Source organism: Acipenser ruthenus, chromosome 46, assembly GCF_902713425.1.
Source record: "Acipenser ruthenus chromosome 46, fAciRut3.2 maternal haplotype, whole genome shotgun sequence".
Classification (NCBI taxonomy): domain Eukaryota; kingdom Metazoa; phylum Chordata; class Actinopteri; order Acipenseriformes; family Acipenseridae; genus Acipenser; species Acipenser ruthenus.
Window position 1 is genome coordinate 4,838,890 of NC_081234.1, and position 17,072 is coordinate 4,855,961.

The following is a 17,072-nucleotide window of genomic DNA, read 5'->3' on the forward strand; positions in this document are numbered from 1 at the left end:
AAAAGATGTTTGTATGGTGAGTGTAACAGGGCGAGCAGCCCTGTACAGGGTTTATTTATTTTTAGAACGGGGTTGGCCCCGGCGGTTTTCCCCCTTGCTCTTCTTAGCAGCCTATGCAAGGGCAGCTGCGGACCGCCAGCATCTTGTCCTGGTCCGTCCTGTCTTGAAGGGAGAGGCAGCTCCTGCTCCTCTCCCTCAGGTGGTGGTGGAAGCAGAGGCAGCTCCTGCTGCTCTGCTCCTGGCGAAGGCGGCAGGGGCTCCTCCCCTTCTGGCTGCGAAGGCGGCAGGGGCTCCTCCCCTTCTGGCTGCGAAGGCGGCAGGGGCTCCTCCCCTTCTGGCTGCGAAGGCGGCAGGGGCTCCTCCCCTTCTGGCTGCGAAGGCGGCAGGGGTTCCTCCCCTTCTGGCTGCGAAGGTGGCAGGGGCTCCTCCCCTTCTGACTGCAGCGGGGAAACCAGCAGGCATGCTCCCTCTGCTGGTGGCGGCGATGGAGGCGGGACCAGCAGACACTCTCCCTCTGCTGGTGGTGATGAGCACAGCAGGTCTACCTTCTCTGCTGTGGGTAGTGGTGGCGGGACCAGCAGACACACTCCCTCTGCTGGTGGGAATGGGCGCAGCAGGCACTCCTCTGACAGGAGAGGGCAGTTGAGTGGGGAATGCCCCTGCTCACCGCAGATGGGGCACCAGCAGTCATGCATGACCGCCCGGAGGATGGCATCCCAGTTGCTCTCCCGCTCTGTGGCCGCGGCTGGTAGCTCCCACTTCTGGGGTCTCCCCCGGGGTACCTGCTCCTGGCTCGCTTGGGCAGCCCACTCCTCTCCCTGGTATTGGGTGGGGCAGATGGCCACGGTGTGCCCAAACTCCCCACAACCAGGGCACCACTCATCTACCACGTAGATAGGGCCGACGTCCCCTGGTGGCAGCTGTTGCTGTCGCTTTTGCTGCTTTCTGCAGCTCTTCCTTCCCATCCTCCTTTTCTTACTCTCCACGTAATAATCGAAAAAAAACGAAAACAATAAAACAATAAACTGCAATACCCTCTTCTGCCTGAGTCCAGGAGGCGCTGGTGATCCCACGCTGGACACCACGTGTGACAGGGTGGCTGGGCGGTGACGTCAAGACAGATGCAGGAAGTAAAAAATACTGACACCAAGCAAGTACTGTAGTTCAAAATAAAGACGCAGCGCGCCGTTTTTATTAACAAAAATAAATAAAATATTCAAACAAAAACACTGTGCTCAAACAAAAACACTGTGCTCACAGAGCTAAAATAAAACAGTAAACAAAAATAATCACCAACACAAAGTAATAAATAAACTATACAGGTCAGGCTGGGCAGTCGCTGTCACTGTTCCTGTATATTAGTTTCGTTTTCTCTCTCCTCACTCTCTCTGCTCCTCTATGACACCCACCACGAGCGCAGAGAGCTGCAGGGTTATATACCGTGACCGAGGGGTTTAACTTGCTGGCAATTATTCTATTACCCCTCGGCCACAATCTGCACAAGTTTTCTAAATTAAACTGCTGTGGATGGGGCTACCCATCCACGCTACTAAACAAAACAAAACAAACAAACAAATCGGCTACGCCGTCCTAAATACATAAATAACAAAACAATAACCAAACCCGCGGCGTTTCACCGTCATATTTATAAACAACACGATAATAATAATAAATAATAATAATAATAAAATACAAAATAACACGGGGGCGGAGGGGGAAACCCCGTTCTAAAAATAAACAAACCCTGTACAGGGCTGCTCGCCCTGTTACAGTGAGCATGAGATAATATCTTACTTACATTTTCCTTCTTATGGCATAACAACTGTGCTCATGCTATGTTAATGGAAATACATTATTTATTGCATCCATTTGTGTTCTGTTACTGTCTGGAACTTTGTACCTGATTACAAAAGCAAATGCGAAAGGAGTCATTTGAGTTTCAGGATTTGCGACTTATTTAACTTGTACTCACAAGATACTACCCTTCTTTTTAAATTCACATCATGTGCCTGGAGGGGTTCTGTACTGTAGAGCCAGCGTGCACAAATCTGCTTCAAGAGGTCCAGAGCCTCCAGGTTTTATAGGCAATTAATAATGAAGTGATTTAGACCTAGAAGGAGGTTAAAATGGGTTAATTAGGAACCAGCATATTTCTAAGGTCACAAGATTGTAAAATGAGAAAATAAAGATAGAAGCTAATCTGGAACTATAGGGAGAAGTAAACAACAAACTATTTTTATTGCACGTGTTAAACGGGGGCCCTGCAGTTCAGCTTTAATAAAAGATGCAGTCAGAATTAGTCATTCATTTTAAGGTAAATAAGTTTGCTTTGAAACACCCAGGTGTTATTCAGTTTTCGAATGCAATGTTGTTCATCTCCTCTTGTTTTTAGATTTTCATAGTCTACTTCATTGCCGGGATCAAGAAGCTTGATTTTGATTGGATTGAGGGCTATTCCATGCATTATCTTGCTAACCATTGGCTGTTTGATCCCTTCAAGTAAGTGCTTCCTTTTAACACAAGCCTGAAAGAAGATGTTTTAACATGTGCTGTTATCTATATAAACTGTTAACATAAAGTTATGGACAGAAATAACTACTGTTTTGTAATGGAATTGTTTTGAGTCCCGTTTACCACCAGGGGGTGCAATTTATCTTATAGTAGAACCTGAAAGTCAAGAACGCCACACTAACTGATCGGTCAACCGGACCCACTACTTGAAACTGGAATCAGGGCTCCTTTTAATAACCAGGACCGCTTAAACAATAGCGCTCCTGGCTTATTGTTGTTGTTTTATTTTAAATATTATTATTGACAAGCTGACTTATTAATACAGTATATAAACATGAAATCACTGGAAATAATTCAAGTTTCAGAGTTCATGTCATTTCAAACTAATGAACAACCTCCATTCCTGATGTGTTTATAACTTTGAGGTTCTACTGTACTTGTTTAAAGTAATTGTAAGAAAATCCATGAAACTCATTTTGAATTTTCATAGCTATAGGTGCAATTTTTAAACAAGCTCATGTTATTGCCCACATGTGTTTTCATTTGAAAACACATGCATCTGGTAGTACACTAGGTTAAAGAACTTCTCAGTTTTCTTGCGTTGCATTCCAGGAACTCTGTTACTTCCTTGGTCATGTCACCCAGCAGTTTCCTCTGGGTCAAAGCATGTTACTGGCAGAAAGCATGTCGGTCAGTTGGTTATTTTCAGGGAAAAAGCCATTGAAGGGGTGGGAACAATTTCAGCCTGTTGGTGAATTGACCTAGGCAGTGCAAGGCAGTTTAAAAGCATGGCTTGCAAACAGAGATTTCTTTAACCCAGATTAGTAACAAAATGACTGGTAAAACATGTGTTTCTTTCAAAACTGCACTTTGAAACATATATAATGAATGACATTCATGGAACTGTTTTGTTAACTACTTCAATGTCACACCTATGTCCATGTGAGACATGACATACACAGTTGAAGGAAGGGGTGGACGGTCACAAGGAATCCTGTTTCTCTTGGTCCTTTTAAGAGCATTCCTAAAATAGTATTCCTGTACAAGGAACCGGTCCAAAGATATGCAGTCCAAAGAGGCAAATAAACTGTATGCTAACCCTGTACATGCTGCCTCCAGTGTATAGTCCCACACAAATTGAATATAGTCCAGGTTTTGATTGCTCATGTGCTGTGGTGCTGCTGTTCCAGACTGGTGTTCTCCGAGGAGATGACCAGTGTGCTGGTGGTGCATGGTGGAGGGCTTGTCCTGGACCTCACAGCCGGGTACCTGCTCTTCTTTGACGCCACGCGCCCCGTCGCCATGGTCTTCGTCAGCTACTTCCACTGCATGAACTCCCAGCTCTTCAGCATCGGTGAGCTGCTTTGGAAATTTTGAAAACTATGTGAGCTCTATGGAGCACAAGGAGTCGCTCCTATGGCTTGCATACAAGTAGAGCATAGATTAGAAACTTCACATGTTAGCTATGCAGTAGCAGAAGGGTTTTGCCTTAAAAGCTTAGCATCTTTATGAAAAAATACAATCTCTTTTTGTAAAATTGTCATTGATTCCTGAGCTTTAGCAGTTTTTTTTTTAGCATAAAAACATATACAGTCAACCTTGGTTAACATGACATCCCATGGGATGCCATTTAGTGTTGACTTATCCAAGGTGTCGAGTTAACCACGGGTGCACATGAGCCATGCCATTAACATGCATGTAATTAACAGAACTCACACGATTATTATTATTATTATTATTATTATTATTATTATTATTATTATTATTATTATTATTATTTATTTCTTAGCAGACACCCTTATCCAGGGCGACTTACAATTGTTACAAGATATCACATTATACATTATTTCACATTATACAGATATCGCATTATTTTACATACAATTACCCATTTATACAGTTGGGTTTTTACTGGAGCAATCTAGGTAAAGTACCTTGCTCAAGGGTACAGCAGCAGTGTCTCCCACCGGGGATTGAACCCACGACCCTCCGGTCAAGAGTCCAGTGCCCTAACCACTACTCCACACTACACTATTACAGTATTTGCAAGTTTATTTTTAATTAAATGTCCTTATGAAAACAGTTGAAAGAACTGCAGTGAATGAATCAATTACAGTACAGTACTGTACAAACTTGGTACAACTTGTATTCTTCGATTTAAATAAGAATTAATACAATAACTACAGCGTTATTTTTATGAAAACAATCCAACCTCAAACTCTGCACAAACTGTTGACTATACTTTGTTATTGGCTTGTACTGTGTAATTTGACAGCTTAAATATCAAAAGTTAACAAATGTACATCATACAGAATTAACTCGGTGAACAAAAACAATAAGCAACTTTCAGTTTCACACAGAAATCGGGCATTGTCGATTTGTTTCGCATGCAAAAACACACGCTTAGAATGTTCTGCTGACAAGCTTGTTATCCCGAATAACCTGAGGTTTTAAAGCCAATTGAACGAGACCTCATTTTTTAGTTCTCACTCATTGTGCAGTGCACTGATACTGTAACCAGCTGCACTTGGTGAATGAACGATCCGTTTCCAGTCAGAGTTCAGTCACGAGAAACGAGTGTTGAGTTATCCACTAGTCATGGGTGTTTTTTTTTTTTTTTTAAATAAATTTAGTAATTGCCAATTGGTTTTACCCTATTTTTGAAATGTCCAATTGTAGTTTTTTAGACTCCGCTCACCACTACCACCCCTGCGCCGACTTGGGACGGCGAAGACGAACATACGCTGTCCTCCAAAGCATGTGCTGTCAGCCGACCGCTTCTTTTCACTCTGCAGGCCCGCCATGCAACCAACCCAGAGCTACAGCGTCGGAGGACAATGCAGCGCTGGGCAGCTAACAGGCGCCCGGCCAGTCTGCATGGGTTGCTGGTGCGCGGTGAGCCGAGGACACCCTGGCCAACCTAAGCCCTCGCCCCCCGGATGGCGATCGGCCGGTTGTGTGCCGCCCCCTGGGAGCTCCCGTCCACGGTCGGCAGTGGAATAGCCTGGACTAGAACCACCGATGTCCAGGCTATAGAGCGCATCCTGCACTCCACGCGGAGCACCTTTACCAGATGTGCCGCTCGGGAACCCCTATCCACTAGTCTTTTTAATAGTTTTTATGCCTTCGGTACCGGTAATAAGTGTTGACTTACAAGTAAAACGTGGTGTCGAATTAAGAGGCAGGATGCATATTTTTATATGGAGAAAATCCGGGACCAAGACTGTCTGTCGAATGAAGCGAAGGTATCGAGTTATCCACCAGTTGAGTTAACCAAGGTTGACTGTATATTGTGACAGGGTAGAGGCCCTGCACACTTATAAGTGGGTGTTTTGTGGCTGTGTACTTGTTAATTGTTTTATTGATTTAATCAGAAACACCTGCCTGTAATTAAGCAGGCAGGTACGTGTGTGTATATATATATATATATATATATATATATATATATATATATATATATATATATTATATATTTATATACAGTACTGTGCAAAAGTTTTAGGCAGGTGTGAAAAAATGCTGTAAAGTAAGAAAATAGACTAATAGAAATATTGCTTTCAAAAATAGACATGTTAATGGATTATATTTATGAATTAACTAAATGCAAAGTGAGTGAACAGAAGAAAAATCTAAATCAAATCCATATTTGGTGTGACCACCCTTTGCCTTCAAAACAGCATCAATTCTTCTAGGTACACTTGCACAGAGTCAGGGATTTTGTAGGCATATAGTCAGGTGTATGATTAAACAGTTATACCAAACGGGTGCTAATGATCATCAATTCAATATGTAGGGTGAAACACAATCATTAACTGAAACAGAAACAGCTGTGTAGGAGGAATAAAACTGGGTGAGGAACAGCCAAACTCAGCTAACAAGGTGAGGTTGCTGAAGACAGTTTACTGTCAAAAGTCATACACCATGGCAAGACTGAGCACAGCAACAAGACACAAGGTAGTTATACTGCATCAGCAAGGTCTCTCCCAGGCAGAAATTTCAAGGCAGACAGGGGTTTCCAGATGTGCTGTCCAAGCTCTTTTGAAGAAGCACAAAGAAACGGGAAACGTTGAGGACCGTAGACGCAGTGGTCGGCCAAGGAAACTTACTGCAGCAGATGAAAGACACATCATGCTTAGTTCCCTTCACAATCGGAAGATGTCCAGCAATGCCATCAGCTCAGAATTGGCAGAAAACAGTGGGACCCTGGTACACCCATCACTGTCCGGAGAAGTCTGGTCAGAAGTGACCTTCATGGAAGACTTGCGGCCAGAAAGCCATACCTCCGACGTGGAAACAAGGCCAAGCGACTCAACTATGCACGAAAACACAGGAACTGGGGTGCAGAAAAATCATCTGGCATCTGATTGGCCCCAAATGTATTCTGCAGCATGACAACGACCCCAAACATACAGCGAAAGTCATTAAGAACTATCTTCAGCGTAAAGAAGAACAAGGAGTCCTGGAAGTGATGGTATGGCCCCCACAGAGCCCTGATCTCAACATCATCGAGTCTGTCTGGGATTACATGAAGAGAGAGAAGCAACTGAGGCTGCCTAAATCCACAGAAGAACTGTGGTTAGTTGTCCAAGATGTTTGGGCCAACCTACCTGCCGAGTTCCTTCAAAAACTGTGTGCAAGTGTACCTAGAAGAATTGATGCTGTTTTGAAGGCAAAGGGTGGTCACACCAAATATTGATTTGATGTAGATTTTTCTTCTGTTCACTCACTGCATTTTGTTAATTGATAAATATAAACTATTAACATGTCTATTTTTGAAAGCATTCTTACTTTACAGCATTTTTTCACACCTGCCTAAAACTTTTGCACAGTACTGTATATATATATATATATATATATAGCAGGGCAGAACAGCTTGTTAGGTGTCTGTGTTAAGGCTAAGGATACCTGTGGGGGCAAACCTTAAAAGAAAGGCAATGTGTGTGACTTGTTCTAGTGAACGTCTGTATTGTATGTGGCAAAGTGAGGTTTGTTTTGCCACATTCTGGGACCGTTCACACGGTCTTGTGTAAAATGAAGAACTCTCACAACAGCAAGTGCATTTATTTTCAAACACAAAATAAACAAAACGAAAGCCTAGCTTCAGCAAGGAGTGCTTAGCTAAACATTTACAAGTTCTAGCTAATATACTGGATGGCCAAGACATTTACCAGTAACCAAAACACTCATGAGTGTGTTGCTCCTCTCTGCAGGTATGTTTGCCTACACCATGCTGGCCACAAGCCTCCTCTTCTGTTACCCAGACTGGCCACGTCGCTTCTTCAGCAAGTTCCCAGCATGCCTCAGCGGAGCCCTGCCCACGGTGATGCCCGCCCCACAGCACAGCCCCTCGTGTGTGTACCCTGAATCTGAGTCCAGCGAGGCTGCCACCCTGACCAAGCCCACCAAACTGAGCCGGCGGCACCGACTGGGCGCCCTCTTCACAGTGCTGTACATCACAGAGCAGTTCTTCATGCCCTACTCCCACTTCATCACTCAGGTAGGGGCGGCATCCCGTCTGCAGCTCATTAATCCAGCCACGCCCTCCGCTCTAAACTGTCTGCTGTGCTTAGCCAGTTGCAGCCATGGCCAGTTAAACAAATATGAAGTGTGATGCCTTGTGCTCTGCGCCATGATTGATGTCAATGTGATGTGGGGTTTGCTTAACTAGAGGGTGTTATCTGACTAGAAACTGGAATTTCAGAGATTACTACTGAAATGCAATGTTTTAACCAGCAGGTGTCGCTCATGTTAGGATTACCAAGTGCGCTAGGCTTCCATTAAGTTAGTCATAGATCTTATACTGTACTGCATTGCAATAACACCTTCTTGCTGATTTAATTTAATAAGTTGTGCTAGAGATATCAATGCTTAAACAGCTGTAGAATTTTAAAAATGTAAACCTACCAACTTAGAGGCTTTCTGTACAAAATGCTGTTTGTTTCAGAATCATGGAAAACTGTAAAGCCTGGTTCATACTTCTGTTGCAGATAAATGCTATACATCAGGCACAGACAGCGAAGCTGTGCATCTTCACTATTTGCTCTACGGTAACGGGACGCATCGTATCTCGGCCCTTTTGACTGCGCAAATTGGTTGCAGCTGTTGTTCATATTTAAATGCAGACTATTTGCGAAATGCACTAAAAAAAAAAAAATTCAAAGCGATGTCATATCTTCTCCCTCTCTTCTTGCATTTTATCAAGTTTAGAATCATTCTGAGCAACATAAAAGCCTTAATTAATTTTGCTGCCCTTCCAGAAAGTCTTGTGATGCTCTGACCATGCAGCTTCAGCTCTGGCTGTACATGCTATGCCAATGAGCAGGGGAGCCAGATTCCCATAACACTATAGGCAAGTAGATTGCATGCACAGCAGCACTGAATTTAGCTAAAAACAGGGCTTAAAACATCATGAAAAGGAACGGGAACAAATTGTAGCTGTGTAAATGATTCTAGATTGGTTTTCTATAATTTTTTACCACATATTTTAGTTGCAGTGCTGTATAACTGTGCATGATTGTTCCTGGGTCCTCAGGGCTACAATAACTTGACCAATGGGCTGTACGGCTACTCCTGGGACATGATGGTCCACTCCCGCTCACACCAGCATGTCAAGATCACCTACCGGGACGGTGTGACTGGAGACATCGGGTACCTGAACCCAGGGGTGAGTGGACAGTGCACTGAGATCCATTGCACAAATGTCTGATGCAGTTTTAGACATTTGCTATGTATGCATGTATTGACCAGTTTTATTGGAATATTGCTGACTGAGTTAGTGAAGCCCTGGGGCAAGTTACAATATTTCAACAGATATTACAGACCACAGTCACAATTATATTAGTACGTTATTATATAAAATGTTTGATAACTGCTGCTAACCGTTTTCCATTTCAGAAACATTTTCAGCCACCAAGGAAATCCCACAGTATTTAGAATTCATACAGATCTGTTCTGAAACGTGGCAAATGAAATATAAAGTTTACCCACCAGACACAGACATGTGTAATTGAAACACCAAACGGAGGGTTCAGAACCAGACCAGACCCGTTGCTGTCAGCAGCCAGACAGTGAGGGGAAGCGACCCAGATTTAAAAAGCAAACAGAATGCAGGGTTGTATATTCAGAAGTGTGGAATGCAAAGAAGTTAGGATGAGGTTGTGTGATGCACGGGCGAGACCGCACTTGGAATACTAAGCTCTCTTCTTGTCCCCTGTGGAGGGGTGGTGGGCACACTGACGCACAAGGGAGACAGAAGGTTTTATTTGAAACGCGGCTTGGCGCACTGATTTATTTTCGCCACAAGGTGGCACTATGGTACTGCTACAGAGCACAACCCAGTACCAGCAATGGTAAAAAGGTTGGCAGGTCGTAGCGCACACGCAGGTGCTCAAAATAATAATGAAAGCAAAAGGCGAAAGAAAAAGGGAAAATAAAACACAGTAATAAAACTACAAATTAAAGGTGCTGTACTCGGCAACGTTACCCTGACTGTCGTTAACCGCACTGCCCGGGTCTCCGTCCTACACTCACCCATTCCCTCAACCTGCTTATACTGTTCGGGGTTCCGCCCAAGTTTTTCCCCGCTACTAAAAATTCCTTTTCTTTTCCTTTTTAATTAGTTTGTTGTTGTGCTCATTCTTCTCTGGTCGTGCTCGGTCCGGCAGCAGAGCTTCCGCCAGCTGGCTCGTTTCGTCTTAGAGGGGCAGGCTGAGGGAACAACAGCGTTATCTTATAGGGTCAGCAATCCCCCAAGGCCCGCCTCTCAGCCACTCAGAGAGAGGGAAAGCCAACACACCCTCTTCCCCACCTCTCCGTGTCACTGACATGACTGACAGGCAGATCTACGAGGCTGCTGCCCCCTTCCTGCAGTACCATGCATGTGCCAGATAGTCAGCACAGATCTCCCCTGTTACATTCTCTCATTACAAAAAGGACATTGAGTCTGTCCAGTGAAGAACAAAGAAATGAGTTATGAAGGTTGAGGGAATGGAATTTGTTTAGCCTAAACCAAAGAAGAATTAGGGTTGACTGGATTGAAGCTGACAACGTTAAGCCTAGGCAATGCCTAGGGCTATTCTTTTTCAGTTTTCTATTTTTGGTCATGTGTTGTACCTTTTAAAGTTATATTGAGCCGACTCTTGGAAAGGGTTAATTTGTGAAACAAGCTGTCCCGTAACTTGAATGCGACTATGGTTCTGTTTCATTGAGAATGTAACAAAAAAATAAAAGGCAGCTCCTCATTTTTAATTCAAACCGAACACAAAAAGTGAGTTCAGTTAAATTGTTTTTCCTGGATTTAAGATCTTAATGATTCATTGCAAAAATGTGATAACCTGTTTTGCAATTAATAGTTTCCTCTTAATCACGATTTAATTCAATCAGTTTAACTTCACTTGCTGTTTTGCGTTCCACTTTTTTACAGAGTGGTGAGTATAGGGAATGGATTATCAGGCCGTGTTGTCGGTGTTGAATCACTGGGATCTACCACTTGACTGTGTGCTCACTGCTGCCCCCAGGTGTTCACCCATAGCCGGCGCTGGAAGGACCATGGTGATATGCTAAAGCAGTATGCCAGCTGCCTGAGCCACCAGCTGAAGAACTACAACATCTCTGAGCCTGAGATCTACTTCGATATCTGGGTCTCCATCAATGAGCGCTTCCAACAGAGGTGAGACAGGGAGTGTAGCCAGGCCTGGAAGCTGTGGCGCCCCCTGCAGGAGTGGGTGGTGTAACAATAGTCTGAGCAGTACCCTTACAGTGTCAGCACGCTGGTCAATGCATTTGTGCTATTTTAATGTTAGTTCAAAATATGTATTTTGCTAAATTTGTGCCACCATTTTCTGAGAAATAGATCCTAATTATTATTTGTTTTACTAGATAAGATGGATGGGTGGCTGCCCTGTGTGTTTATTGCTATTTGTTCATTTTCCTGTCAGGATCTTTGACCCGCGGTTAGATATTGTGAAAGCTGACTGGTCACCCTTCCGCCCCAATCCGTGGCTCATGCCCTTGCTGGTTGATCTTTCACCTTGGAGGACAAAATTCCAGGAGATCGAGGACACTCTGGACAATCAGACAGAGGTGGTCTTCATCGCTGATTTCCCAGGTTTGACCTCTTATCATTTTCTGGTGACCCAAGCTACTGTGTACTAGGTTGTGATTATGCATTTGAAACTTGCTTAGCAAGTTACGTTATCAAAAAAAAAAAAAACCTTATGAAAAGTCCCTTAATGTCTGCAACACATCTGTCCCATAGAGACTACTGGTAGCCATTCTTTCAGTGGATAAACTAAATAAGATTTAATACCGTGAAAAATCCCAGAATATGAAAATTTTCCTCTCTAGCCAAAGCTGTTCCGGTGGTACTATACGCTGGGTTTGATGCAAGATTCCAAAATCTTTATTTAAAATATTCACTCGGGACCACCGAATATGAAAAAGCTATTCCATACTAGATATCTCATCGCTTGTTGTATAAATTGTAGTGTTTTACATTCTAGTTTATTCCTGAAATGGTTTTGTTTTTTTTCCAGTAACGGTTTGATCTGTATTCCTTACAGGGCTCCACCTGGAGAACTTTGTGAGCGAGGACCTGGGGAACACGAGCCTGCAGGTGCTGCAGGGAGAGCTGAGCGTGGAGATCGTGGAGGAGGGGAAGAACTACACCATCAAGGAGGGAGAGAAGATGCAGGTACCAGCCTGGGCTCAGAACTCGCTGAACTAGTCTTGCTGAACTAGCTCTCTAGATTTCTCTTTTACTAACATCACTTCTGTGCACTGTGCACTGTATATGCAGAACAGGGGGGCTCTTCTGGATGTCATTGTTACCAGGGACATTTTGTTTAGCTCATTTTACTCTTAAGAAATGGCTTGTCTGTTTTGTATGAATATTATTAATTCTATATTCACTTCTCCTTCACCTTTTATGATGCTTCCAATCATTTTGAGTGGTTCTGAGTTCTGTTGCTCCATTACTCTGGGTCAGATCCACCTGGGCTTATTCTGTATCTGTACAATCCTAGTTTCCAGCTGCTTTTGAGTACTACTTGATTCCAAAAAAATCACATGGGACTGTGCTGGTCCCACTTGGTCCAGAGTATTAGTATTAAACAAGTGGAGCCTGCAGAAACGAGAGGGAGGATCGTGTGAGTTGTTTGTAATCAGAAAGTGCTCATAAGGAGCTAACAACTAGGATTCTACAGACCCAGATAAGGACAGATGAATTGTGATGTAAAGATAAATGGGTAAACAGTAAGTAGCTTACAATTTAATTTTACTTCCCCCCTTCAAACTAACTTGAAGTGTTGACAGGTTTTAAAGGTGGCGCCTGTTACATTAATGTGTGTGTGTGTGTGTGTGTGTGTGCACGTGTGTGTGTGTATGTGTGTGTGTGTGTGTATGTGTGTTGCAGCTGCCTGCGGGGGAATACCACAAGGCGTATACAGTGTCTCCAGGGCCCTCCTGCTTCATGTACATCTACGTCAACACCACAGAGATGGCTCTGGAGCAGAACCTCACCCGGCTGCACGAGCTGCAGGAGCGAGTGCGCAACGGCACAGGTGAGCAAGCAGGGACCGACCCACTGCTGTCTGCACAGGGACCCCAACACAATCGCAGGGGGAAATTAACTGCAGGCTGCGCACAGTTTTTCTCGTAAAAAACGTTTGGTCAACAGCGGGCATATATATATATATATATATATATATATAGGATGGAGCTTTGTTTTTGTTTTTATTTAATCTTCTACAAGATGGCAAAACTAAAAATGGAAATCAAATACTTTTTTCTATGGCCCCCCCCCCCCCCCCCCCCAAATTATGCAGCAACGTTGTGCAACAGCTTGTATGTGTTGTAAACTGTTCCAGGCATATAAAGTAAATGGTAAAATGCTATTTGCTAAAACAACTGATATTACCAATCAGTAACTGAAAACAGCTGTCAATCAGTACGTTTACATGACAAAGCGTTTTCCGAAAAATGAATCAGAAAACTGATTTTCTTAAAATGTCACTTTTCTGTGTGTACATGATTAACTATAGAAAATCTAATTAGAATTCAACTGTATACATGGATTGAAGTTATCGGAAAACAAAGGATGTTTTCGCATGCAAAGTACTGTAGTAGCCCAAGTACGATTTGAACAGACCGGACATTTCTGCGACAGAACAGAGACCAATCCAATATACTGCTTTATCGAAGTGTCAGGTCTTAAATTCAAAGATTACTATCGTGTATCTCTATTCAGATTCCCCACAATGTGCAATCAGCCTTTCCAACAGCTCATCCTGTTCTATATTACCAGTTTCTTTTGCAGACATTATTTTAAATGATCACGTCATTTTAAAGCTGGAAAACATTTGCTGCTTCAGTATGGGCTATTAACAAATACATACTTTAACATATGTATTACTTTATCCCTAACTAGACAAATGGATGCATGCAGACTGACTACAGATTATTATTATTTTCTCTGTTTTCTAAAACCACGTGCAGGAATGAAGGTCAAAGTTTACACATGTGCAGTACGCTATCGGAATAGGTTTTCCGAAAATTGTGTTTACATGATCTACATTTTGTTAGTTTTCGGAATTTAATCGCACATTTCAAGGTGCTGTTTTCCGAAAACTGACTTTTGGAATATTCCGATACATTTTCCAAAAACTGTGTTTACATGACTTTTGATATCGGAATTAGTTTTCAGAAAAATATCGGAATTCTTATGCTCATGTAAACGCACTGAATGAAGAAAACCTTCATCTGCTTTATCTGTCTCCACCACAAGAGGTCGCTGTGTCACACATTTCCATGCACACATAATGTTGTTATTCCTTTCTATACACTTTGAAGTCTGTTTTATTTATTATTCCAGTAAAAACTGCTTATTGCGCTTTTGAATCCTTACAGATTTAATGAGCTTAGAGCGTGATTGCTTTAAAAAATGCAGTTTAAATGTTGAAAAACTAGTAACAACAACTCTGAAAGTTAATGTAAAGATGCAAAGGTGTGGCTGAGTTTTAGAAATTATCAAGAAACCACTACAAAAAATGCAACTTATGTTTAATGATCTCTCTCTCTCTCTCTCTCTCTCTCTCTCTCTCTCTATATATTTGTCCAGAGACGGAACCTCTTCCTCCGGAGTTGCAGCCCATTCTGAACGGCACGGGGACCGATGTTAACGTGACTGACCCTGTGCTGAAGGCGTTTCTGAGGAGGCAGAGGAAAATTGAGGAGATTCAGAAAAGACGGAATGCCACCATCGTCGATCGATTCACTCGTTTCACTATTAAGAAGTATTACCTCCTCAGGAGAAGGTGAGCAGCAGTCATATTTACTTAAGTGAACTTTGCAGCACCCAAAAATGAACAGAGCCCTCAATCTGTACCCCCTTATACCTCACTGTACCAGAACCCCCAACCTCAATGTGTACCCCTCTATACTGTGAGAGCCCCTAACTCTCCCTCAATCTGTACCCCTCTATACTGTGAGAGCCCCCAACTCTCCCTCAAATCTGTACCCCTAACTATACTGTAACAGAGCCCCCAACTCTCCCTCAATCTGAACCCCTCTATACTGTGAGAGCCCCTAACTATACTGTAACAGAGCCCCCAACTCTCCCTCAATCTGTACCCCTCTATACTGTGAGAGCCCCTAACTCTCCCTCAATCTGCACCCCTAACTATACTGTAACAAAGCCCTCAACTCTCCCTCAATCTGAACCCCTCTATACTGTGAGAGCCCCTAACTCTCCCTCAATCTGAACCCCTCTATACTGTAACAGAGCCCTAACTCTCCCTCAATCTGTACCCCTCTATACTGTGAGAGCCCCTAACTATACTGTAACAGAGCCCCCAACTCTCCCTCAATCTGTACCCCTCTATACTGTGAGAGCTCCTAACTCTCCCTCAATCTGTACCCCTCTATACTGTGAGAGCCCCTAACTATACTGTAACAGAGCCCCCAACTCTCCCTCAATCTGTACCCCTCTATACTGTGAGAGCCCCTAACTCTCCCTCAATCTGCACCCCTAACTATACTGTAACAAAGCCCTCAACTCTCCCTCAATCTGAACCCCTCTATACTGTGAGAGCCCCTAACTCTCCCTCAATCTGAACCCCTCTATACTGTAACAGAGCCCTAACTCTCCCTCAATCTGTACCCCTCTATACTGTGAGAGCCCCTAACTATACTGTAACAGAGCCCCCAACTCTCCCTCAATCTGTACCCCTCTATACTGTGAGAGCTCCTAACTCTCCCTCAATCTGAACCCCTCTATACTGTAACAGAGCCCCTAACTCTCCCTCAATCTGAACCCCTCTATACTGTGAGAGCCCCCAAGTCTCCCTCAAATCTGTACCCCGCTATACTGTAACAGAGCCCCTAACTCTCCCTCAATCTGTACCCCTCTATACTGTGAGAGCCCCTAACTCTCCCTCAATCTGAACCCCTCTATACTGTAACAGAGCCCCTAACTCTCCCTCAATCTGAACCCCTCTATACTGTAACAGATCCCCCAGCTCTCCCTCAATCTGTACCCCTCTATACCTCACTAACACAGCGCCCAACTCTCCCTCATTCATTTCAAGACAGTATAACAAGACAAAAGAAAAGGCAGTTTTATTAGAAGACCTTGAATCAGCCACAGCATAACACAACAGGCCACATACACACATCTTTCCAATTAGACCAAATAATGTATGCAGAAGAGTTGCCAATTGGAGAAAGACCATGCAGAGCAGATCTAAGCAGAAAGCTTGAATTTCTGAGCCTTGAGAAAGAAAGAATGAATTCAGATGTGAACAAGCCCTTTGAAAACCGCAAGCGCTCTCGGATCAGCTAGAGAGGCATGTATACACAGTAGGGGAGCAGAATGATTAGAGACGTTGTCTTGGTGACTATCTGGAACTACAGTTAGTCTTCCAGTTAAATAGCATGAATGCTTTTTACAGTGTTTTAGTTGAATACCTGTTTGGGGTGTTAAACATTCTCTGTGTGTCATAATTGTTCCTAAACATTACACCATTTTCAATGATATTCGTGTAAATGTAAATGCTTGCTGTGGTGTTTATTAGGGGTATAATGATTAATTGTGCATCGATGAATCATGATCCTTTCTTTACATGATAGCCTATATCGTATCGTAAGTGTATTGTTTGTATTGTGATACAAGACCAAAAGCACAGCTTGGCTCATTGTAGTTCACATATGATTCTTGAATAAAGAATATTAGAATATTTTTCTCTTTTAACACAATAGTCCGTCATTAAATTACCATTTGCTTTTATTAGGCATCATATAACTATCAGGACCATCCCATGTATCGTGATACATATCGTATCATGACCTGCATATTGTGATTCTTATCGTGACCTTAGTGTTACACCTAGTGGCTATACAGTTGGATGTGTGTAGTGTAAGATTATTTATTCAATATTTATTTAGTTTTTTCCATGTCCAAATAAGCATTGTACACATGTAGTCTCGTCCACATTAATGTTGCAGCGCATCATAAAAAAGAAACAGCGTTCTGAAGGAGTGCTTTTCACGATGGGTTCTTTGAGTTA

General features: G+C 43.1%; 1 protein-coding gene across 1 annotated transcript in view; it reads left to right on the forward strand.

The window, feature by feature from the left end:
- LOC117969782 (vitamin K-dependent gamma-carboxylase-like) overlaps positions 1 to 17,072 on the forward strand; it is a 41,335-nt gene that overhangs the window by 18,511 nt on the left and 5,752 nt on the right. Inside the window, exons 6-14 of the mRNA XM_059013560.1 lie at positions 2,393 to 2,499; positions 3,702 to 3,865; positions 7,722 to 8,008; positions 9,044 to 9,175; positions 11,028 to 11,179; positions 11,448 to 11,617; positions 12,072 to 12,202; positions 12,923 to 13,070; positions 14,627 to 14,822. Of these exons, the coding sequence (XP_058869543.1) occupies positions 2,393 to 2,499; positions 3,702 to 3,865; positions 7,722 to 8,008; positions 9,044 to 9,175; positions 11,028 to 11,179; positions 11,448 to 11,617; positions 12,072 to 12,202; positions 12,923 to 13,070; positions 14,627 to 14,822 (1,487 nt within the window). The remainder of the gene's footprint in view (positions 1 to 2,392; positions 2,500 to 3,701; positions 3,866 to 7,721; positions 8,009 to 9,043; positions 9,176 to 11,027; positions 11,180 to 11,447; positions 11,618 to 12,071; positions 12,203 to 12,922; positions 13,071 to 14,626; positions 14,823 to 17,072) is intronic.